At 36.2% G+C, this 26,546-nt stretch overlaps 1 protein-coding gene across 5 annotated transcripts in view; it reads right to left on the bottom strand.

Annotated features, from left to right (window-relative positions):
- Positions 1–26,546, bottom strand: part of LOC110137546 (serine/threonine-protein kinase MRCK alpha-like) — a 62,645-nt gene that overhangs the window by 9,346 nt on the left and 26,753 nt on the right. For 4 of the 5 annotated variants that reach the window (XM_020893975.2, XM_020893976.2, XM_020893979.2 and 1 more), the window contains 7 exons: positions 20,964–21,047; positions 19,493–19,598; positions 17,884–18,020; positions 17,076–17,212; positions 5,192–5,273; positions 2,912–3,128; positions 1,755–1,817 (listed from right to left, as the gene is read on the bottom strand). In XM_020893975.2, the coding sequence (XP_020749634.2) occupies positions 1,755–1,817; positions 2,912–3,128; positions 5,192–5,273; positions 17,076–17,212; positions 17,884–18,020; positions 19,493–19,598; positions 20,964–21,047 (826 nt within the window). The remainder of the gene's footprint in view (positions 1–1,754; positions 1,818–2,911; positions 3,129–5,191; positions 5,274–17,075; positions 17,213–17,883; positions 18,021–19,492; positions 19,599–20,963; positions 21,048–26,546) is intronic. The other variant, XM_020893977.2, reaches the window with a different exon arrangement.

Genomic DNA, 26,546 nt, shown 5'->3' with positions numbered 1-26,546 from the left:
GAGGAACTTCAATACTGTTTTCCATATGCCCATAGCAATATACATTACCAACAACAGAGTACAAAGGTTCTCTTTTCTCCACATCCTCACCAATATTTGTTATTTCTTGGCTTTTTAATAATAGCCATGTTAACAGGTGTGGGATGATATCTTATTATGGCTGTGATTTTCATTCTCCTAGTGGTCTTGAGCACCTTTCTTGTACCTGTTGGCCATCTGTATGTCTTCTTTGGGAAAATATCTATTCAGATCTTCTGCCCATTTTTTAATCAGATTACTTAGCTTTTTTGCTATCGAGTTGCACAAATTCTTTATGTATTTTGGATATTAACCCCTTATAAGCTATGATTTGCAAATATTTTCTCCCATTTGGTAGGCTGCTTTTACCTTTTATTGATGGTTTCCTTTGCTGTGCAAAAGAATGTTTTTGTATTTTTAAATTCTTTCCAATTATTACTCCATTGGGTTTAAGTCATATTCTAATAAAATCACAGACATAAACTTAGAGGATAGATTTGAGGACAAAAAAGGATAGCAAAAGAAGAGGTAAAAAATTATATGTTAAAAACATAATTATTCCAGAGATAATTTAATTACCTTAATCACAAAATTAGCATAATAAAGCACTCAACTTAATCCTGATATTTCAGATAGCAAGGCAAACATCCCTTAGTGTCTGACGAATAGAAATATGCTGCTTTTCTGTCTTTCTTTTTTTTTGCCTTGCTGCAAGGCTTGAGGGATCTAGATATCACCAGGGATAGAACTTAGGGTCTTGGCAATGAAAGCGCTAAGTCCTAACCACTGGATGGCCAGGAAATTCCGAACTGCTTCTTCAGGGAAAAAAAAGAAAAACAACACTGTCCTCTTTTTTCCTGGCACTAATTTGATTCCTTTATCGCACAAGTATTTGTTGAGTGATTACTATGTGCCGGGCACTTTTAAGTGCATGGATACAGGGCTGAACAAAAAGACACAAGGCCCTGCTCTCACGCTGGCCCCTGGTGACCTTTCACGGGTCTCCTCACCAGGACTGGGACGCCTTTCATGGAGAATAGCTATGTCTTTCAAATGCAGGTTCTCCTTTATCTAACTTATCATTTGAATGCAAGACATTCACGAGAACAGCTACATTAGAATAGCTCCTCTTCATTTCAGCTATTCACCCATTTCTCCTTCAAGCAACTATGAGAACCAAACAAAAACAAACAAAACAAACAGAGAATTCTGCTGTCTTATCTGGGAAATATTAAATGTATGTTGTTACTCTTCATGGTGCCAATGAACTAGTGAGGGAAGGGGCATTCAAGCAGAAGTGTTTTCCTCCATGCATGAACTAGAAGATGGTACATTAAGTTCTTACAGCACACTTATTAGGTAAAATCCCTTGTGAATATATATGGACTCCCTACTACACATAAAATAATTAACAAGGGCCTACTGTATAGCACAGGGAATTCTATTCATATTCTGTAATAATTACATGGGTAAATAATCTGAAAAAGGATGAATAGGTGTAATTGAATCACTTCACAGTACACCTGAAACTAACACAACATTGTAAGTCAGTTATACTCCAATAAGAAATTTTTGAAAAACATGTTTGAACTCTGGAGTATTATGGATCTCTGAAAGTAGGCGAGTCATCCTGTGACTTGAAAACACATCAAACCAGATGTGGACAAAAGAGAACAAATTTGATATATTATTATTAAACTTTAAAGTTATTCCAGAACATTAAAGACTCTCCTTACCATCTATGATAACGTGGACAACAAATAACCCTTCTTCATTTCCCAGAGCAATTCTTTTGTGATCTATATTTGACACATAAACAAAAACATCAAGGAATTTGGGGGCAAACTAAGTGAATCAATTTATCAATGTTGAAAAATTTTAGAAGTCAAATTAAATATATAATTAGAAATATTCAATGAAAAGAAACACAAGAACCAATAATTTGTACTATGATTCCTTCAGATTACACAAGTAAGCATTATAAAACATGGTTTTTCTCAATAGAACGATCATTTTATAAGGTAATCTTTATGAATACTTGAAGAAAGCATAATAGTTAAGTAATGATATACTTCCAGATTTGCTATAAGTGGTGTTTCACAAATGAAAAAATTTCATAAAATAATTTGTCAATGACCGTGACTTGAGCTACAAAAGCACGGGCGTGTGTATCAGAACACAGTGAGAACTAAAAAATGCAGATACCACAGTAAGTGAAGACTTTGAACACAGAGCACAGAACTTAACATATACAAGTTCATTTAATCCTCTTCATAACTGAAAAACTAGAATTATCTGCATTTAACATGTAAAAACTTAGTAACTAGCTCCATGTCACCAAGGAGGCAATAGCTAAGTGGCTCTTATTGTCACCATTATCTAATGCAGAAATATGCTGTTTAAGAAAGGCAAGTATTCTTGCTTACTGATAAAACTTTCATTATCAATCTCGGCAATTCATTCATTGATTCCTTTGCTTTTCATTTATTTACTGAGTATTGGGTGTTGGGATTTGAAGGACAGTCTCTGCCCTCAAGGTAAGTAGTTCACAGTTACACACAGGGTCACATCCTTGTCTGTTTGGGGCCAGATGTATTTGGAAACTAAGAATTTTTCAGACTTGAAAAGGTATAGCTGTAGATTAAAGAAACACCCCCTTTAGGCAGAGAACCATAATATAATCAAATATATTTTTGCAGAGAATCTGATGAATAGCCATGGGATGGAGGAAGAAGGACCTCTCCCCTCACCCCCACCCCCTGCCACCCATAGAGCTTCATTCAATCAGGTTTTGCTGACAAATGAGTTGTGGATAAAGTTAACGTTTTCAGATTTCGACACTGGGATGTGGTGAGGGGTGTGAACCTAGCAGGATAATGTTGTAAATCCATACCTATGATTGCAGCTGTCTGGGTGGTTTTGATCAGGGGTAGATTGCTGTCGTAAGCCTCTTTCAGAACATAGATTGACCGGTCTCTGGAATGACTTTTTCTCAATATCTTGTGCAATTCACTCAGCACGCCCACCCACTCACTCTTCTTATTCTCGCTATCTGCTAAGATTGGGATTGAATATCTATTACTAGGTGCTGAGAGCTGGAAAGCTGTGACCTAGAATGATGTAAGGAATATCTAGGTTATAAGAAAGCAGACATTCTCTATGCCAGCCTGTCTAGCATTTTTCCACTACACTCACAACTGGTAAATGACACTTCAAATAATATTACCCTCTTCCTAGTAGTAAAATAGGTGATGTAAGCCTTCAGAGCCAGGCCAGAAGGAAAATGTCAGAATCACTTCTATTTTGATCCTCATAAAACCACCAGTGTTATCTGACGACCTAAGATCTTTTACTTCATCAAATGAAAATAACTACTATTTATTTCCTGGTGGCTCAGAGTGTAAAGAATCTGCCTGCAATGCAGGAGACATGGGTTCGATTCCTGGGTTGGGAAGATTCCCTGGAGGAGGAAATGGCAACCCACTCTGGTATTCTTGCCTGGAGAATTCTATGGACTGGCTACAGTCCATGGGGTCGTGGCAAAGAGTCCGACATGCCTAGTGACTAACACCTTCACTTTCATTGTCGCCGTACCAGGAACTGCTCTAAGAAATTTACATGTGCCAATTGAATGAATCCTCACAGAAAACTCAGTGGGTAGTTAGGACTCTTCTCTCCATTTTATGGGTGCGAGAACAAGAGCACGGCTGGGTAGAATGCAGGCAATCTGATGCCAGAACCTCCACTCTGAGCCTCTATTTCTTCAGTTCTAACACACACCTTTGCACCTTTAGATTATCTCTGAAATGGCAATTCTTTGCGCAATTGCAATCATCACAATCAATTGTGATGCTACAGAATGCTCAGTAGTTTTTTGTTGTTACATTAGAAATATTCAGAAACACTCATGCTTTCCTGACTGCTACATGTCTATAATTTATATCGTTACTCAGTCAGTCAGTTCAGTCGCTCAGTCATGTCCGACTCTTTGCGACCCCATGAACCACAGCACGCCAGGCCTCCCTGCCCATCACCAACTCCCGGAGTCCACCCAAACCCATGTCCATTGAGTGGGTGATGCCATCCAACCATCTCATCCTCTGTCGTCCCCTTCTCCTCCTGCCCTCAATCTTTCCCAGCATCAGGGTCTTTTCCAATGAGTCATCTCTTCGCATCAAGTGGCCAACGTATTAAATGGCAAATCAAATTTAAATTTTAAGTTGTATAATTAAGCTTAAAGTCTACATTTCTATATACAACTTTCTTTTGTGGTCATCAAGTAAGCATCAGTGATGTAATAAGATACCACTCTAAGTCAGTTCCAAATAGCCAGATCTTTGTAGGGGCTCTTGGTGGTTGAATAACATCGAAATAAATGTCTATCTTTGTGTTAAGGAACTAAGAATACTCTTGTGTGGCCTTTGTTAAGGCCAAGATTTCTAGGCTGACTAACCACCAGGGTCTCAAGGGAATAAGAAACCTTTGCTCTTTCTGTCACCTTATTGTACCCATTCCAGAATCACTTTAATTTTTACATGAGTTTTAAAGAGCAGAGTGTCTATTTTTTAGATTACAAAATAACATCTTCCCCCAATTTTTCCATTGTGTTCTCTTGATTTGAATCTGAATTATGGCTTCAAAATGTTGCCTCAGAGAAGACTTATTTTACAAAGTGACTATGGTTTTAGAAGCTGCATACTCATGTTACTGCAGGTCCATGAACTGACCTCCCTGTACACTTGACCTGGAAGAATATTATCACTCTTCCTCTGTCATTGTTTCCCCTTCTTCTTTCACATCCTCTGCCCCAGCACTGTTCTGTTTTGTAAGCTTTCCCTGTTTTCAGCTATGAATCACATCTGTCTGATTGCCTTAGTGTGGAGTGAATGGACACCCTGCGGAATATTTGTATTTTAAATCTTAAGTTTAAGTGTAGGATGAAAGACTGTGATACTTGCAAAAACCTATTTATAGTATGTTTGAATAAGACTTAGGGGGCTAGATTTCTTGTGGCAAGTGGGATGGAGTGGGGAACAATTCCACAGCCCTTCTAAAATCTTAACCTCCAAGTACTAATACCTTTACCAGCCCAAGGAGGCTTGACCCCTATGAACAGAAAAGAAAGGGATGAAACAAAATGTATAAGGAATCCAACAGCAGCATGGACAATTACCTTAAACATACGAGGCATTTCCTTTCTCCTTGCAGGAACAAAATCAGAGGGCCAGACTGAACTGACAGAAAAAGCTCCATCCCTGCAGGAAAAGCAAGACTCTGGGAGTGAGTAGAATTGTCTGAAAGTGAGTACAATGATACATAAACATAATCCTCAAACTTAATTTCCCTGACTTTTAACATTCTTTTTCGTAGGAACTGACAGTGATCAAAATATTGTAACAGCAGTTCTAAGCCAGTTACACATTATCAGAAAACCCAAGTCAACTCTGGGCTGTTCATGGGGGAGTCAACTCCCTGTGACTCCCTATTCACAGGGAACTAAGAAAGGAGCACATGTCCGACTGCAAAGCCACTGGCCCTAGAGTATGGGCCATATGCGCTCAGATCAGCTTGCTTGTGTATTTTGTCAATGTTACTGAGATACCCTTGGCATGTAATAAACTGCACACATTTAAAGTAGACAATTAGATAAGTTTAGATTTATGTATACACCTGTGAGATCATCACCACAGTGGAGATAATGAATGTACCCATCAACCCCAAGTTTCTTGGAACAGCTGTGTAACTCTTACCCTTCTCCCTCCTTGGAACTCCTCCTCACTCCCCCACTGATCTGCTTCCTGTCACTCTAGATTAATTTGCATATTCTAGCACCTTATAGAAATGGAAAGGTACACTATATATTCTTTTTGTCTGACTTTTTCTTAGCATAATAACTTTGAGATGCATTAGTGTTGCTGCATGGATGAATACTTCATTTCTATATATTGATGAATAATATTTCATTGTATGGATATGCCACAGTGTATCCATTCACCCACTAATGAACATTTGGCTTATTTCAAATTTGGGATGTTTTAAATAAAGGTGTTATGAATGTTCATGTCTGTCTTTGTGGACATATGTGTTCTCTTGGGGAAATACCTAGGAGTAGAATGACTAGATTATATATATTCACTTCAGTTCAGTCGCTCAGTAGTGTCCGACTCTTTGTGACCCCGTGAACCACAGCACGCCAGGCCTCCCTGTCCATCACCATCTCCCAGAGTTTACTCAAACTCATGTCGATGTCGATTGAGTCGGTGATGCTGTCCAACCATCTCATCCTCTGTCGTCCCTTTCTCCTCTCGCCTTCAGTCTTTCCCAGTATCAGGGTCTTTTCAAATGAGTCAGCTCTTTGCATCAGGTGGCCAAAGTACTGGAGTTTCAGCTTCAGCATCAGTCCTTCCAGTGATCATTCAGGACTGATTTCCTTTAGGATGGACTGGTTGGATCTACTTGCAGTCCAAGGGACTCGCAAGAGTCTTCTCCAACACCACAGTTCAAAAGCATCAATTCTTAGGTGCTCAGCTTTCTTTATAGTCCAACTCTCACATCCATACATGACTACTGGAAAAACCATAGCCTTGACTAGATGGACCTTTGTTGGCAAACTAACATTTCTGCTTTTTAATATGCTGTCTAGGTTGGTCATAATTTTTTTCCAAGGAGTAAGCATCTTTTTATTTCATGGCTGCAGTCACCATCTGCAGTGATTTTGGAGCCCCCAAAAATAAAATCCGCCACTGTTTCCACTGTTTCTCCATCTATTTGCCAGGAAGTGATGGGACCAGATGCCATGATCTTTGTTTTCTGAATGTTTAACTTTAAGCCAACTTTTTCACTCTCCTCTTTTACATATTAGGTGTGCATTTAACTTTTTAAATATTTATTTTTCAAAGTGATTATATGATTTACAAAGCAATGTATGAGAGATTTAGGTCTTCCACATCTAAGTCCTCCAATACTTGAAATAGTCTTTAATTTTAGCTTTTCTTATGGATGTAAAGTGATATCTCATGGTTGTTTTATGAATTGCCATAATAATTATGACATTGAGCATCTGTTAATGTGCTTATTTGACATATGTATCATCTTCTCTATTGAAGTATCTTTCCAAATTCTTTGCCCTTTTTAAAAATTGAGCTATTTTCTTATTGTTGAGTTTAAAGAATATTTTTATATATTTGATATGTAAGTTCTTTTTCAGATATTTGATTTGCCACCAGTCCACAGTTTCTATTACTTCTCTTAACAGTGTATTTCAAAGAGCAGAAGTTCTAAATTTTGATGAAATCCAATTTATCAATTTTAAAATTTTGCCTGTTGTGCTTTGATGTTATATCTAAAAATTATTTGTCTTATACAAGATCAGAAAGGCTTTCTCCTAAGTTTACTTCTAAGTACATTATAGCTTTAGGTTTTACATTTAGTTCTATCATATATTTTGAGTTAATTATTATACATGGAAATAAGTATAGATCAAAGTTAATTTTTAAATATATGGATATCTAAAATCTCATACCATTTGTTGGTAGCTATTATAAGATGTTGAAAATACTGTACATATTAAAGTAACAGAATAGAAAATATATAAATATATTTACATATATATATGTTACACATATATTATAAATATATGTTTTTAATGTATATTATATATATTCTATATAGTTGGGTATATTTATTAATTTGTTCTTTATTTCAAAATTGTTTTGACTTTTCTAGCTCTTCTGCATTTCCCTATGAATTTTAGAATCAACTTGTCGATTTCTTTTTTTATATTAAACACTCTCCAATAAATTTTTTTACTTATACATATGTTCACTCTGTTTTAGATTCTTTTTCCATAGAATATTGAATAGAGTTCCCTGGGCTATACAGTCAGTCCTTATTAGTTATCTATTTTATATATAGTAGTGTATATGTTTTCATTCCAATCCCAAAGAAAAGCAATGCCAAAAATGTTCAAACTATTGCACAATTGCACTCATCTCACATGCTAGTAAAGTAATGCTCAAAATTCTCCAAGCCAGGCTTCAACAGTATGTGAACCATGAACTTCCAGATGTTCAAGCTGGTTTTAGAAAAGGCAGAGGAACCAGAGATCAAATTGCCAACATCCGCTGGATCATCAAAAAAGCAAGAGTTCCAGAAAAACATCTATTTCTGCTTTATTGACTATGTCAAAGCCTTTGACTGTGTGGATCACAATAAACTGTGGAAAATTCTGAAAGAGATGGGAATACCAGACCACCTGACCGACCTCCTGAGAAATCTGTATGAAGGTCAGGAAGCAATAGTTAGAACTGGACATGGAAAAACAGACTGGTTCAAAATCAAAAAAGGAATATGTCTAGGCTATATATTGTCACCCTGCTTATTTAACTTATATGCAGAGTACATCATGTGAAATGCTGGGCTGGATGAAGCACAGGCTTGAATCAAGATTGCCGGGAGGAATATCAATAACCTCAGATATGCAGATGACACCACCCTTATGGCAGAAAGTGGAGAAGAACTAAAGAGCCTCTTGATGAAAGTGAAAGAAGAGAGTGAAAAAGTTGGCTTAAACCTCAACATTCAGAAAACAAAGATCATAGCATCTGGTCCCATCACTTCATGGGAAATAGATGGGGGAACAATGGAAACAGTGAGAGACTTTATTTTTTGGGGCTCCAAAATCACTGTAGATGGTGATTGCAGCTGTGAAATTAAAAGACATTTGCTCCTTGGAAGAAAAGTTATGACCAACCTAGACAGCATATTAAAAAGCAGAGACATTACTTTGCCAACAAAGGTCTGTCTAGTGAGCACTATGGTTTATCTGGTGGTCATGTATGGATGTGAAATTTGGATCATAAATAAAGTTGAGCACCGAATATTGATGCTTTTGAGCTGTGGTGTTGGAGAAGACTCTTGAGAGTCCCTTGAGCTGCAAGGAGATCCAACCAGTCCATCATAAAGGAAATCAGTCCTGAATATTCATTGGAAGGACTGATGCTGAAGCTCCAATACTTTGACCACCTGATGCAAAGAGCTGACTCACTGGAAAAGACCCTAATGCTGGGAAAGATGGAAGGCAGGAAGAGGAGGGGGTGACAGAGGATGAGATGGTTGGATGGCATCATTGACTCAGTGGACGTTAGTTTAAGCCAACTCCAGGAGACAGTGAAGGACAGGAAAGCCTGACATGCTATAGTCCATAGGATCTCAGAGTTGGACACAACTTGGTTAGTGACTAACCAACAACAACAATATGCCCAGGAGTGGAATTCCTGGATCATATGGTGGCTCTATTTTTAGTTTTTAGAGGAACCTCCATACTGTTCTCTCCATACTGTTTCCACCAGCAGTGTATACGGGTTCCCTTCTCTCCATACACTCCAGCATTTATTGTTTGCAGATTTTTCTGTGGTGGCCATTCTGAATGGTGTGAGGTGATACCTTATTGTAGCTCTGATTTGTTTTTCACTAACCATTAGTGATGTTGAGCATCTTTTTCACATGTTTTTAAACCATCTGTATGTCTTCTTTGGAGAAATATCTCTTTAGATCTTCTGTCCATTTTTTGATTGGGTTGTTGAGCTGCATGAGCTATTTGCATATTTTAGAGATTAATCCCTTCTTGGTTGCTTCACTTACAAATATTTTCTCCCATTTTGAGGGTTGTCTTTTCTTTTGTTTATGGCTTCCTTTGCTATGCAAAATCTTTAAAGTTTGATTAGGTTTTGTTTATAGAAAATAAATTTTTATATAAATTTTATTTTATAAAAAATAAATTTTTTTATTTATAAAAAATAAATTTGTTTATTTTTGTTTTTATTTTCATTAGTGTACTCTAGGATTTGGATTGAAGCTTGTAACTTTCTACAAAAAGAATTAAGAAGCCTACTGGGATTTTGATTAAGACTGTGTGGAACTATAGATCAACTTTGGGGACACTCACATTTTTTAAATACTGAGTTTTTCAATGCATGAACACAGTGTCTCTCTCCATTTATTTAAGTCTTCATTAATTTCTCTCATCAATATTTTATAGTTTTCAGTATACAAGTCTTATATAACATTTGCCAGATTTATATCTAAGTATTTAATATTTTGATGTTATTGCAAATGGTATTATTTATTTATTTTTGATTTCTGATTCTTTATTGCTAGTATAAAGAAGTGCAATTTATTTTAGTATATTGATCAAGTATCCTGCAAACTTGATAAATTCCTTTATTAGTTCTAAAAGTATTTTTTAGACTACATTGAATTTTCTGCATAGATACTTATTTTGTCTATGAATAATTGTCCTTCCTTCTTTCCAACCTGGAAGTATTTTGTATTTTTTTCCTTCCCTGGCTTGGATATCTAATACAGTGTTAACTAAGAATGGTGAGATCAAATATTTTTGTCTTTTTTCTGATCTTATGGAGAAAGTATTCACTCTTTTGCCACTAACTATGATGTCAGCTTTGGGATTTTCATAGGTGTCCTTTATCAGGATGAAGAAACTCCCTTCTAAGTGTCCATCAAGAATATATAAACACATTTCATCAAATGTCTTTATTGTATCTATTGACATGATTGTTTCCATTTGTTTATATGATAAAATACATTGATTTTTTAATGTAAACAGGCCTTATTGAGATACACTACATTTGCTCAAGATGCAAAATAATTTTTACATAATATTGAATTCTAGTTACTAACATTTTGAAGTTTTCCTCACATGCATTTGCTGATCAATATCTTGCTGAATCAAGCCAGATCCTCTGTAGGGCCTTGCAGAGCTAGTGAATGATCTCAGTCAAACCCTTTTCCTCTCCTTCTCCCTCTCCCTCTCCTTCTTTCTCGTCTCTGACACTCTGTCCTGTCAACTCAGGACCCTGGGCCCCTCTGGACTCTCAGTTATATCACTTCAGTACAGGGTGTTCACCTGGAATTCCCATTTTATGTACTGGCAACTCTCACAAAGCAGTAACCTAGGGCAAGTATAGAGCTCACCTCACTTGTTTCCCTTCATTGTCTGATGTTTAGCACCTTAAATCATTTTTTTCTTGTTATTTCAGAGGAAAGGTTAAATATAAATATGGCCCTTGTTACTCCATCTCGGTTGAAAGTAGAAGTCTGTTTGATCCAGCTCACTTGATAATTTTCTACTTCTGCCACACTTTGAACAAACTCATTTCCTTCCCCTAATGCTATCATCCCCCATCTTGGACACCCTTACATCTGTCAATGTGACCCTCAGTTTTTCAGTCTTGATGACTTACAAACCTCAGTACCATCTGGTATTGTTACTATTTTCTTCATCTTTCTTTTTTCTGCCACTCACCATGTCCCATGAGGTAACTTCAGTAATATTTCCTGCACCCATTTTTATTTGGTAATTCCTGCAGCCACCATTTTAATGCAGACTCTCATCTGATCTGAAGGCTGGACAGTTGCAGACTGGACTTCTTGGCTCCAGCACTGCTTTCATTTTCCCTGTGCCCAGCATCAAACATAAACACACACACACACACACACACACACACACACACACACACACACTCCTAAATTAGCTTTTGATTAAAAATCTACTTCCAGACTAACCTTACTAAAGTCACCTTCAAGATTATCTACTTTGCTGTATCAGTTATTCAATGTACTACAAAATTTCTGACAAAACTATTAGCTGAGGTAAAGAATATAGCAAAGTGCTTGTTGCTAAGGAATCAAAATAAGATAGGATGAATACACAGACCCACAGAATCTGTGATAAGCAGAAAATTCAGGCTGAGCAACCATACAGCCATCACAGTACAGGTTACACCTGGTAAAGAAATATAAAGGAATAATATGAACAAGTTGCTCATTACCTGGAACCATAGGAAGTGAAGGAACCACCCAGGGAGTATGCAGAAAAGGAAGGAAAGAAGGCCAAGGACAGATGCTCTGAGATACTAAAAGGAAAGTATAGAGGACCCAAAAAGATTCAGAAAAGTCAGGGGGAGCAAAGAATATATTGCCTTTTCCTGAACAGGATACTCTTGCTATAATTTCACTGATTAAGTATTTTTTATTAAACACTTAAACAGTGTCTGGAGTGAAGTAAAAAACAGCAAAGTAAGGGTCTCTGAATGTTCTCTCCTTCATAAAAAAAAATGAGAAAACTATCAAAATTCATCAGAAACAACCTTTGCAGAACTTATAAATTAACCAAGTTTTGTGGCAACCTGAGAAGAATAAATTTTTTAGAAAATCAACTGAACCTTGGTAAGAATTATGAGCTTTGTGGTAGATTAACTTGCCCGAGCGCTATGCTCTCTTTCCAGCTCCTCACTGGACTTGAAAAATGGACATCTGTGTTCACAGTACATCCTAGAAGTCACTGGACACCTAAGGAAGCTGGAAAGAGGAGAAAGGAGGAGAAAGGAGCTGGTGTATGACTTGATTCAGAGCTCTCCATGGGAAAAGTCTATTCCCCAAGGTGCACCTTAAAGAAAGCAATTTCATACAAGTATTTTAACTGCATAGCTGTCTACCCAGTACTTAGCAGTCAGACAAGAATTATATATTAACCAAAAATCTTAAAAGGAAAAGACAGAAACTGAGATATCCATAAGGGTTCTGAGAATCTCTGACATATTGCTAAGAATCTTGATCATCATGCACACGCATAGAACTGTGAACATACTTAGGGTTATGTATATGCTCCGGAAAGACCAGAGACGGACACAAATTCTCACCTCTGACATTGGATGTGCATATAAATGGTTTTCATCAGACTTTGGAGGCTTTCAGCCATTATTTCTTACAATGTTCTTGAGCATTTGCACAAGTAGAAAGTGTTGTAAACTGCCTGGCTGAGTGTTGAAGAAGTGCTCCCGTTTGCACACAGAGCCCTTTGACAAAGTCTAGGAGATTCATCGGTTCCAAATGTTTAAAGAAATCTCTGTAAAATCATTAGCTGACTACCAAGTTAACAAAGGGGAAACTTCAGTAACCGTATATGACTAAGAATAAAGACTTTACAGATTAGTTGAAGAAAGTCAGTGAACAAGCAAACAACTACAACAAACAACAATAACGAATTCTGGAGAAGAGGTATAATTTGATAACCAGAGTTAACAGTGGTATTATCTGAAATGTTATATATATATACATATATATATAGTATTGCAAGGAAGCACAAAAGTATGACCAATACACAAGGAAAAAGAGCATCTCTGAGGAATGCCAGACGTTAGATTTACCAAACAAAGATTTAAATCAGCTATTTTAAATACATTTGAAGACCTAAATGACTCCATGCCTAAAGAAATAAATAAAAGCATGATAATGATGACTCAACAAACAGGAAATACAAATTATAAAAAAAGAGCCAAACAGAAATTCTGAGGTTGAAGAGTACAACTGAAATGAAAAATTTACAAGAAGGGCTCAACAACAGATCTGAGCAGGTAGAAAGAAGAACCACTGAACTTGGCGATAGGACAAATAATACTATCCAATCTGAGGAAAAGAAAGAAAAAAGAATGAAGAACAATGAACAGAGCATTGGAGTCTTTGGGGAAACCTAAAGAATGCTAAAATATGTTTAATAGAAGTTCCAGAAAGAAAGGAGAGAAGACAGGGTAGAAAAAAATAATTCAGTGAAAATCTCAAATCAATTTATAACCTAACTTCCCATCTTAAGAAACTAGGAAAAGAAGAGCAAACTAAACACAGATGAAACAGAATGAAGGAGATACAAATTTCAGAGTGTAAATTAATAAAACATATAGTATAAAAATAAGAGAAAATGAAGAAAACCAAACAAAATTGACAAACTTTTAGCTAAACACCCAAGAAAAAATCAGGGAAGCTTCAAATTACTAAACTCAAAATTAAAATAAGAAAGAAAAATAAAGTAGGTACATTACTTCTGATCTTCCAGAAATTAAAAAGAAGCATAAGGAGAGTGTTTTGCCTATGTTCTCCTCTAGCAGTTTTATAGTTTCTGGTCTTACATTTAGATCTTTAATCCATTTTGAGTTTATTTTTGTGTATGGTGTTAGAAAGTGTTCTAGTTTCATTCTTTTACAGGTGGTGGACCAGTTTTCCCAACACCACTTGTTAAAGAGGTTGTCTTTTTTCCATTGTATATCCTTGCCTCCTTTGTCGAAGATAAGGTGACCATAGGTTCGTGGATTTATCTCTGGGCTTTCTATTCTGTTCCATTGATCTATATTTCTGTCTTTGTGCCAGTACCATACTGTCTTGATGACTGTGGCTTTGTAGTAGAGTCTGAAGTCAGGCAGGTTGATTCCTCCAGTTCCATTCTTCTTTCTCAAGGTTACTTTGGCTATTCGAGGTTTTTTGTATTTCCATACAAATTGTGAAATTATTTGTTCTAGTTCTGTGAAAAATACCGTTGGTAGCTTAATAGGGATTGCATTGAATCTATAGATTGCTTTGGGTAGTATAGCCATTTTGACAATATTGATTCTTCCAATCCATGAACACGGTATATTTCTCCATCTGTTTGTGTCCTCTTTGATTTCTTTCATCAGTGATTTATGGTTTTCTATGTATAAGTCTTTTGTTTCTTTAGGTAGATATACTCCTAAGTATTTTATTCTTTTTGTTGCAATGGTGAATGGTGTTGTTTCCTTAATTTCTCTTTCTGTTTTCTCATTGTTAGTGTATAGGAATGCAAGAGATTTCTGTGTGTTAATTTTATATCCTGCAACTTTACTGTATTCATTGATTAGCTCTAGTAATTTTCTGGTAGAGTCTTTAGGGTTTTCTATGTAGAGGATCATGTCATCTCCAACATAAATCACAGCAGGATCCTCTATGACCCACATCCCAGAATATTAGAAACAAAAGCAAAAATAAATGGGACCTAATGAAACTTAAAAGCTTTTGCACAACAAAGAAAACTATAAGCAAGGTGAAAAGACAGCCCTCAGATTGGGAGAAAATAATAGCAAACGAAGCAACAGACAAAGGATTAATCTCAAAAATATACAAGCAACTCCTCTAGCTCAACTCCAGAAAAATAAATGACCCAATCCAAAAATGGGCCCAAGAACTAAACAGACATTTCTCCAAGGAAGACATACAGATGGCTAAAAAACACATGAAAAGATGCTCAACATCACTCATTATCAGAGAAATGCAAATCAAAACCACAATGAGGTACCATTATACGCCAGTCAGGATGGCTGCTATCCAAAAGTCTACAAGCAATAAATGCTGGAGAGGGTGTGGAGAAAAGGGAACCCTCTTACACTGTTGGTGGGAATGCAAACTGGTACAGCCACTATGGAAAACAGTGTGGAGATTTCTTAAAAAACTGGAAATAGAACTGCCATATGACCCAGCAATACCACTTCTGGGCATACACACCAAGGAAACCAGATCTGAAAGAGACACGTGCACCCCAATGTTCATCGCAGCACTGTTTATAATAGCCAGGACATGGAAGCAACCTAGATGCCCATCAGCAGATGAATGGATAAGGAAGCTGTGGTACATGTACACCATGGAATATCACTCAGCCGTTAAAAAGAATTCATTTGAATCAGTTCTAATGAGATGGATGAAACTGGAGCCCATTATACAGAGCGAAGTAAGCCAGAAAGATAAAGACCAATACAGTATACTAATGCATATATATGGAATTTAGAAAGATGGTAATGACAACCTTATATGCAAAACAGAAAAAGAGACGCAGATGTACAAAACAGACTTTTGGACTCTGTGGGAGAAGGCGAGGGTGGGATGTTTCAAAAGAACAGCGTGTATATTATCTATAGTGAAACAGATCACCAGACCAGGTGGGATGCATAAGACAAGTGCTCAGGCCTGGTGCACTGGGAAGACCCAGAGGAATCGGGTGGAGAGGGAGGTGGAAGGGGGTTCGGGATGGGGAATTCATGTAACTCCATGGCTGATTCATGTCAATGTATGACAAAACCCACTACAATATTGTAAAGTGATTAGCCTCCAACTAATAAAAATAAATGGAAAAAAAAAGAGAAAAAATAAATAAATAAATAAATGAAAAAAAAAAAAAAAAAGAAACCATCTGTCAATATCCAACAACACCTTTCCAGATAAAAAGACTCAACAAACCAGGTAGAGAAGGCCAGTTTCTCAACCTGACAAAGGGAATCAGTCATGAAAAATGAAGTCCTGATACATGCTCCATGGGTGAGACTTGAAAAATTATGCTCAGTGAAAGAAGCCAGTCACAAAATTCCACATGTTTTATGATTCATTTATATAAAAATTTAAAATAGGCAAATCCATAGAGACGGAAACAGGTTAATGGTTGTCAGGGGCTGGGGTCAGTGGTGAATGTAGAATGACTGCTAATTAATAAGGGTTTTTTTTTTTTTTGATGTGATGAAACTCTAACATTAGGTTGTGGTGATGGTTTTACAGCTTGTGATATACTAAAAACCAGTGGATTGCACATTTTTAAATGGTGAACTTTATAATACATAAATAATATCTCAATGTAAAGAACTTTTGGTTTTGAGATTGTATTTCCTTTCCTGCTATGCACATGTGCTGTTCTGTGCTAAGTCACTTCAGTCATGTCCGACTCTTTGTGACCCCGTGGACTGTAGTCCACCAGGCTCCTCTGTCCATGGGATTCTCCAGGTAAGAATACTGGAGTGGGTTGCCATGCTCTCCTCCAGGGGATCTTCCCGACTCTGGGATCAAATGTGCAGCTCCTTCATTGCTGGCAGATTCTTTACTGCTGAGCTAACAGGGAAGTCCTGCTATAAACACATGCAAATAAACTTCTAACTAAAAAAAAATAAACTTCTAACTAAAAAAATAAACTTCTAACTAAAAAAATAAACTTCTAACTAAAAAAAACTCTTACAAATATTACACAGTTATAATCCACACCTAAGAGGTAATGATGCAAACTTTAGGCAAAAATCTTTTTTAAAGTCCTCATGGCAATGGTGAAAATTGGGGACTTAATGTAAAGTTGTGAAAACACTACCTAAAAGAATATCAGAAACCATTTTTATTCCAGATCTTGTTTTGATAAAAACATTCTCCCTTTCAAAGCTTACCTCATGTCAATTACTTGACTCACTACAACATTGGGTTTTGAGTCTTCTTCATTCATATCATATAGGAAGAGTTTGAAGTCACAAACTATGGCCAATGCCCTCTGCCATCCTTTTTTCATGCCTGCTTTCTTTGGAATCTTTAGTTTTTATTTTTCAAGAAACAAATAAAAGCAATCCAAGCTGGAACATCAAACACTACACAATTATTACATATAAAATTAAAACAATACAAATGTGTTACAAATCTATCACTTTTCTTGTTAAAAGATTAGAACCCAAGACATAACATGATTAAAATTTAAAAGCAAGGCAAGTCTTTTGATTACCAAATAATTCATGTGTGTGAAAAATATATTAAATACTATTTCAATTAACACAAGCAATTCATTCAAATAACAGTCATAGCTTTGCCTCTAAGGTAACATTAAATTCAAATTGGGTAACTCCAAAATCACCTCAGATATTAAGTATTTTTCAGGAAGATTTTTTTCACTTTTAATCTCATAAGTTATTATTGCTGACTGGAAAGTCAAAGTCACATCATTAGGACAGATTTTAGCATTTGTTCAAGCCAGCATCAGCAAGGTAATGTTTAAATAGAAAACTTTGGGAAATTTGAAAATATCCTATTGGGGACAGCGACTCTTAGTTCTGAAATCATATTCTTAGGATGCAAAAAATATTTTCAATTTAATGTAATATTGTATAACATATCATAAATACTTCTGACAGATATTGTACATGCATTTTGAAAAGTGATTAATAAACTCTTTAAGAGTTCATGGGAACCCAGAACATTGACACTTACCCAGACATGGCCTTCATAGGCTGTTCCCAAGCCTTTCTGTGGGTCTAGACAGAAGGCACCTTCTTTCTGATGAAAAGGCACTGGGCAAGCTCTTGGAGCTTTTTCTACACAGGCTGTGTGACATGAGAACCCACATGCTTTTTGAAGGAAATAGAGAGATAAGATTGTAGGGGGTAAAATGGGTTGACTCCCTCAACCCCCACTGCAATTCTGTCTACTCTATCCTAGAGATCAAAATGCTAAAAACTACCTGTCCTAGACTCCCTAGGAACTAAGTTTTGGACCTGACGTAAGTTCTGCTGGTAAGATAACCTTCTGTGAGACTCTGAATTGAGTCAAGCTAGGAGAGCTGCAAAACGCAGCACATCAATTTTACTGGCTTGGATATTGACAGGAAGTGACAGCTGCAGGAATGGCTTCTGAATTGGATGGAAACTCTCTTAACTCTCCAGCAGCAGGGTGTTTCTTGACACTGGCAGAAGTTGCAGGCTCTGAGGGCTGCAGCAGTAGTGGCAGCTTCCAGATTCACCATCTTCTTGTGATCCTGGTGGGAGCTGTTCCAGAATCAGCAGAGACGGAGTGATGCTGGCAGCAGGAAATGCTCTGGGAGCTCAGCTCAGAAGCTGCCTCTGCTGCCCTAGGAGGATTGCATGGGCACATAATTCCCCATGTAAAATCCCACTTTGTTTAATATGCTGGGATGCATTTATGGTTAAGGCATCTCTGATTGTCAAAGTGCTGAGGAGAGGAAAGCTGTCTTACTCTGCACTGTGTGCCTGAGTGGGCACTCGAGAGACTGGCACAGAGTCTGCTCCCTAGGATGAGGTATGAGGTGCCTGTGCGGCACTGTGATACACTGTTTGATAATTCCCAACTGTATTTCTTTCTTTCAATGACATCATAATAAATTCAATGAGTAAAATAAAAGGATTACAACTCAAGGCTAGCATCCTATTTTCCTGTCACATAAGCTGGTGAATGTGGTCCTCACACTCTACTATTGCTATAGAGAACAAAATTTATCTAAACACATTTTCCTGATAACTGTGGCCTTGCCTGAAGACTACACAGCACACCCCCCTGGGGTGTGAGGGTATGAGGCTCTTTGGAGCTGCACAGTGCAGAGGTCTCTTCAGAAGCCCCCATAGGAAGTAGGTTCAGAGGGATTTTTAGTAAAGCGATCAGTTCACTGTCATGCTTCCCCAATTCAAACAGAACGAAAGTTCTGACTGAATACTTGCATTCCTTCATAAATGATATCTTGAAATCCTAATCCTCATGTGATGGTATTTGGAGATGGGGTCCTTGAGAGGACGCGGGAGTGGGGCCCTCTCGAATAGGATTAGCGCCCTTATAGAAAAGACCGCACAGAGTTCCTTGGCTCCTCCTCCCAGTGAAGACACAGCAAGCAGTCCGCAGCCTGGAAGAAGGGCTCTCCAGAACTGGGCCACCCTGCCACTCCGATCTGAGACTTCCCGCCAGTGAGGAGCGTAAGACTGTGTTGGGAAGCCACCCAGTCTCTGTACTTTGTTATGGCAGTGAGTTGACTAAAACACTTAGATACAAGTACTATGAGTCTGACTCCACGTGTCCCTTCCTCAGATCTCACCGTCACAGGTGCAGCCTTGTCTTATCAAACCCACCATCAGAGACGTGCACTGGTGACACTTGGTGGGAGCGGTGAAGGATGTGAGGAAAAATCGGTGGGCCTTATGCTACAAAACAAAGAGACCAAACGCAAATTGATGGTTAAATAACTTTGAATAGGTGATTCTGGTGATTCCTTCAACCCATCCTGCCCCAAACAAAGAAAAGCAGCTTTCCCTTTTCTCACCAGCACTTAAGATTCTTGCCCCTAAGTACTTCATAATTGGAAAATTCTGATTTAAAAAATCCAAAATTACCAAGAAGAGAAAGGGGGTGTGGAGGAGTAGAAGAAAAAAGAGAACTGTTTAAGTGGTGATCAAATGTACATTACTACTACTTGGAAGCAGTAGCAATAAATAAAGCCTGACTTTTATTTGAGCTGATATGTTCTGAACATTTAAAAATTCTAGATTGACAAATTTTTCAAATGATTCCTTTATTACAAATGGAGTCAAAATTGCCTATGTATAAATATTTTTATTGGGGAGGGGTAGCAAAAATAATATGGTTTTTAAAATCTTCTTTAGAAGAAAGAATAGTTTCAAATTTTTATCTCTACAACAAATTATGTGTTTCATTTTCTACTATCAATAAAAAAGAATGTGCTCCAGGAAATGGAACACTCCTATTAAGTTAAGCAAGACCTATTATACCTTCAAGACAGAAGGCACCCTGAAATTTCTCACTGAGACCCCAATAACTAAAACTGTAGATGTTTTCACAAAATTGTCAAGTTGACAACCCAATATAGATTTTCCATTTCTGTATCACGTCTTTCTGATCTGAAATTATTGTCATAAGGTGGCAATATGTATAACAAAATTATAACAAAATCTGGTTTTCCTAAACACTAGTTGGCCAGTTTTCTCACCATCCTTGTGTCTGTTTCCTGATCTGCGAGGAGGACAGACTTGCACTCTGCCATGTGCCATGAGTACTGTGTGTACAGAGGCTACTTGCTCTTTCTCAGATGCTCAATTTACTCCTCTCTTCAGCACTGCAAGTCACACCTGCCTCCTTAAGAATCTGGTCTCTCTAGTTCCTGAATCCTTCTAGGTGTGCAAAATCTTAGTTATCCTGTGACTTAGCAAGATAACTTTTAAGCCTTTCTAAGGCTTAAAAGCCTTTCTAAGCCCTTGACATTGAGATTTTTCAGCCTTCCTAACCTCTCACTCAGGTTCTTCCATCTTCCAAAATTACATTGACTTGTTTGTCTACTTTTTCCCTCTGTTTGGTTGGGTTAGTAAGTTTCATTAGAAAGCAAAAAAAAAAAGGCATGCATTTTTGATTCTGCTATGTTTAACCAGAAGTCTCCAAGGAAAATAAGAAGGAGGGAAAGAAGGGAAAAGAAGGGAAGGGAAGGGGTAGGTTAGAGACCAAAACCAACTTGTCATTTTTCAAAGACTTGCTAAATTTATAACTAAATCAAGTACCTTAGCTGGAAAGAGGATTCTACTATGAAATTCCTTTCTCTTTATTGTTGGTGTGTGAACTGGAAGGTGAGAAGAATCTGTGATCTGAAACAAAGAGACAAAAATGAAGATAGGTAAGTCACCCATATCACCAAAATTATAAATTATTTCTCAAGTAAAGCAAAATAATTATATTTGCTATACAAAAAGACAGTAAAAATAAAATTCTCACAGTGCAAAGAATATGTTTTAAGTAATTTAAATCTATGCTTTTAGTTTCTACAAACAAAATATATACTTATTTCATATACTTTATTTTGATTTGGCTATTTTAAAATGCATGTCATAACATGTAAACCATATTAAAGAAGAATCTTAATTTTGGCTGAAGCCTGCAGCATGTGGCACTTCCTCTGCGGGTACTGAACATGTGACAACTGCAGTGGAAGCATGGACTCTTAACCACTGGGCTACCTGGGAAGTCCAAAAGAATACTGATCCTAAATATATTTGAAAGATAATTTTAACAAGTAGATATATGATCAGAATCCTCAAAACATTTTTGAACTACTAGTCTCATAAATGTAGAAGTAATTTATGATTTGAAATATGCAGAAATATACCAGAACAATTATAGAGTGTTCAGCAAGATCATGTGAATACTAATAATCTAAAAATAGGCTCAGATAATTTACATTACATACCTTAAACAGACTTCAAAAGCATATAAAATACAGCAGTCTATGTGACTGGAAAAGGTCAGTTTTCATTCCAATCTCAAAGAAATGCAATGCCAAAGAATGTTCAAACTACTGCACAATTGCACTCATCTCACACGCTAGTCAAGTAATGCTCAAAATTCTACAAGCCAGGCTTCAGCAATATGTGAACTGTGAACTTCCAGATGTTCAAGCTGATTTTAGAAAAGGCAGAGGAACCAGAGATAAAATTGATAAATCTGCTGGATGATTGAAAAAGCAAGAGAGTTCTAGAAAAACATCTATTTCTGCTTTATTGACTATGCCAAAGCCTTTGACTGTGTGGATCACAATAAACTGTGGAAAATTCTGAAAGAGATGGGAATAACAGACCAACTGACCTGCCTCTTGAGAAACCTGTATGCAGGTCAGGAAGCAACAGTTAGAACTGGACATGGAACAACAGACTGGTTCCAAATAGGAAAAGGAGTACATCAAGCCTGTATATTGTCACCCTGCTTATTTAACTTCTATGCAGAGTACATCATGAGAAACGCTGGGCTGCAAGAAGCACAAGCTGGAATCAAAATTGCCAGGAGAAATATCAATAACCTCAGATATGCAGATGACACCATCCTTATGGCAGAAAGTGAAGAAGAACTAAAAAGCCTCTTGATGAAAGTGAAAGAGGAGAGTGAAAAAGTTGGCTTAAAACTCAACATTAAGCAAACTAAGATCATAGCATCTGGTCCCATCACTTCATGGCAAATAGATGGGGAAACAGTGGAAACTGTGGCTGACTTTATTTTTTGGGGCTCTAAAATCACTGCAGATGGTGATTGCAGCCATGAAATTAAAAGATGCTTACTCCTTGGAAGGAAATTTATGACCAGATTGGATAGCATATTAAAAAGCAGAGACATTACTTTGCCAACAAAGGTCCATCTAGTCAAGTTTATGGTTTTTCCAGTAGTCATGTGTGGATGTGAGAGTTGGACTATAAAGAAAGTTGAGCACTGAAGAATTGATGCTTTTGAATTGTGTTGTTGGAGAAGACTCTTGAGAGTCCCTTTACTGCAAGGAGATCCAACCAGTCCATCCTAAAGGAGATCAGTCCTGAATATTCATTGGAAGGACTGATGCTGAAGCTGAAACTCCAATATTTTGGCCACCTGATATGAAGAGCTGACTCATTTGATAAGATCCTGATGCTGGGAAGGACTGATGGCAGAAGGAGAAGCGGACGACAGGGGATGAGATGGTTGGATGGCATCACCGACTCAATGGACATGAGTTTGAGTAAACTTCGGGAGTTGGTGATGGTCAGGGAAGCCTGATGTGCTGCAGTCCATGGAGTCTCAAAGAGTCAGACACGACTGAGCGGCTGAACTGAATGAAGGAATGTTGCTTCCAAGCTTGGGCACTTATAAACAAAGTTCCTAAATATATCCATGTATTATAATAATTGTAATATAATATAATATTATATGATATATAATATATAATAGATATATAAACTCATATATAAATATATATATAAACTCATATTATATATATAAATATATATAAACATATTTAAACATATATATAAACACACAAACATATATATAAACATATATTTATTTACATATATATATAAACTCATATTATATATATATATGAGTTTATATATATATGTTGTATATATATGAGTTTATATATATGTTTATATATATGTATATGAGTTTATATATATAAACTCATATATATAACTATATTTTATAAATATAAAAATATACATATTATATATAATATATTTAATACACATTATATAAAAATATATATAATATAATATATATAATATTATTATATAATACTATATAATTATAATAATTATACATATATTATAAATATTATAAATATATAATTATAATATATAATATAATATGTGCTTTATAATAATATTATATATTAATACACATTATATTAATATCATTAAATATAATAAATTAATTAATTTAAATATAATCTATTAATTACAATCAATTATTTATTAATAATTATATTAATTTTTAAATTATAATTAATTAAATATAATTAAATTGATAATATATTAATATATGATACAATATATAATATAATATATATGTTAATGAGGATATATATAATGTATATTATATTATAAATATATATTGTAAAAAATATATATTAAATATATAATATAAAATTATAATATATATAAATTGTATATAATTATATATAATATAAGTATATAATATAATAAATATATATATTAACATAATATATATAAATATCCATGTAATATAATAATAATATATCCATGTATTATAGTTATAATCCAGGATTTTGTGTGGAGATAAATTTTCATTTCATTTGATTACTATCAAGGTACATGATTCCAGGACTGTATGGTAAGACTGCTTAATTTTGTAAGCAATGGCTAAACTGTATTCCAAAGTAGCTGAACCATTTTGCATTCCTGTTAGCAATGAATGAGAGTTCCTATTGCTCTACATTTTGCCAGTATTTGTTGTCCGTGTCCCAGATTTTGATGTGTAGAGGTATCTCATTGTTTTAATGCATTTTCTGATGACATATATATGGACATCTTTTCCTATGCTTATTTGCAATCTATGTATCTTCTTTTTATTGAGGTCTCTGTTTAGTCAACCCATTTTTAATCAAGTTGTTTGTTTTCTTATGGTTGAGTTTTAACAGTTTTTGTATTTTTGTATGACAGTTTTTTTTTATCATATTCGTCTTTTGCAAATATTTTCTCCCTGTCTGTGACTGGTCTTCTTAGTCTCTTTTACAGAGCAAAAGTTTTTAATTTTAGTGAAGTGCAACTTATCAAAAATTTATTTTGTGGCTCATGCTTTTGACTTTATATTTAAGAAGTCATTATCTAACTCAAGGTTGCTGAGACTTTAACCTATGTTGTAGTTTTGCATTTTAAAAGTAGGCTAATGATCCATCTTGAATTAATTTTTTGAAGAGTGTAAGGTCTGTGTCTAAGGTTTATATTTTTTGCACGTGCAAGTCCAGTTTTTCAAGCACCATTTGTTGAAGAGACTATCTTTGTTCCTCTGTATGGTTCTGGGCATTTCATTATATTTCATTGGTCTATATGTCCATTCTTTTGCCTTAAAAACAACTGAAATTCTGACACACATGATAACATGGGTGAAATATGAAGATACTATGCCAAGTGAAATTAGCCAGACAAAAAGGGGTAACTGTTATATGACTCTACTTATATAAAATGTATAGAATAGGCAAATTCACAGAGATGCAAAGTAGAGGAGAGTTTACCAGGGACTGAGGGGAAAGGAAATGTCAAGTTATGGTTTAATGAGGATAAAGCTTCTGTTTGTGGAGATGGAAAATTTTGAGAAATAAATACTGTAATAGTTACATTTGCAGAACACTGTGAAAGTATTCCACTGAACTCTACACTTAAAAGTGAATAAATGGAATACTTTATGTTATGCCAATTTTGTTGTTGTTGTTCACTAAGTTGTGTCCAGCTCATTTGTGACCCCATGGACTGTAGCCTTCAAGCTCCTCTATCCATGGGACTTCCCAGGCAAAAATACCAGAGTGGGTTGCCACTTTCTTCTCTAGGAGATCTTTTGGACCCAGAGATTGAACTCATGTCTCCTGAATTGGCAGGCAAATTCTTTACCACTGAGCCACCTGGGAAGGCTTTATGTATATTTTCAGTTCAGTTGCTCAGTCGTGTCCAACTCTGCAACCCCATGAACTGCAGCACGCCAGGCTTCCCCGTCCATCACCAACTCCCGAAGCTTGCTCAAACTCATGTCCATTGAGTTGGTGATGCCATCCAACCATCTCATCCTCTGTCGTCCCCTTCTCCTCCTGCCTTAAATCTTTCCCAGCATCATATTCTTTTCCAACTAGTCAGTTCTTCACATCAGGTGGCCAAAGTGTTGGCGCTTCAGCTTCAGCATCAGTCCTTCCAATGAATATTCAGGACTGATTTACTTTAAGATTGACTGGTTTGATCTCCTTGCAGTTCAAGGGACTTTCAAGACTCTTCTTGAACACCACAGTACAAAAGCATGTATATTGTACAACAAAATAAGTAAGTAAATAACTAAATAAAGCTGATATGTGATAGAAGTGACATTACAAATTATTAGGAGTTGATAGACTGGTCAATGAATTGGGCCTGGGACAACTAACTATCATGGTGGCAAAAGTCAGATTCCTACTTCAGAGCAAACAAAGACATAATTTCCTGTTGATTTGAGGATCTAAATGCAAAAAGCAAAATTTTAAACCTTTTTGGCACTTCAAGGACAGAAGGATAGGATAGAAATGGAATTCTTAGAAAACAATTAAAAACCTCAAGCAGGAAAAGGAGAGAGAGATATTTTACTAATAGAATGAAAAACTTCTACATGACAAAATGAAAGCAATAATTAGATGCCACTTCATACCTACCAGAATTACAAAATTTCAGTGGTCTAGTAGTGGCAGGTGTTGACATGGGTATAAGGAAATGAGAACACTTATGTGCTGCTAAGTGCGAGTAGAAATTGGTTTTTAAAAACTCTATTCCCAGCAAGGTGAGATGAGTGTAGATGAGTGTACTCTCCCGGCACGAGGAGAGTAATCTAAGGTAGCGACACAGAACCCATGCAGTGTGAGAAGTGATGAGGCAGCTGCAGAGATGGCAGATTGCTCACAGAGCACAGAGGTGACAGAATAATAAGTTTATTGAGAGTAATAAAGGATCAAGTTTCTCACTGTCACAAAAAGAAGTTACCAATGTAGAAAAGGAGAAAACTAGAATGAAACCTATAATGTTGGCTTGGAATTAGAGGTATAAATGTGTGTATGAACTTACAGTTTTTATAGGTAAGTACCCACTCCAGTACTC

The sequence above is a fragment of the Odocoileus virginianus genome, chromosome 31 (assembly GCF_023699985.2).
Source record: "Odocoileus virginianus isolate 20LAN1187 ecotype Illinois chromosome 31, Ovbor_1.2, whole genome shotgun sequence".
Lineage (NCBI taxonomy): Eukaryota > Metazoa > Chordata > Mammalia > Artiodactyla > Cervidae > Odocoileus > Odocoileus virginianus.
Note: the sequence above shows the minus strand (reverse complement) of the source record. Positions and strands in the feature narration are given on the sequence as shown.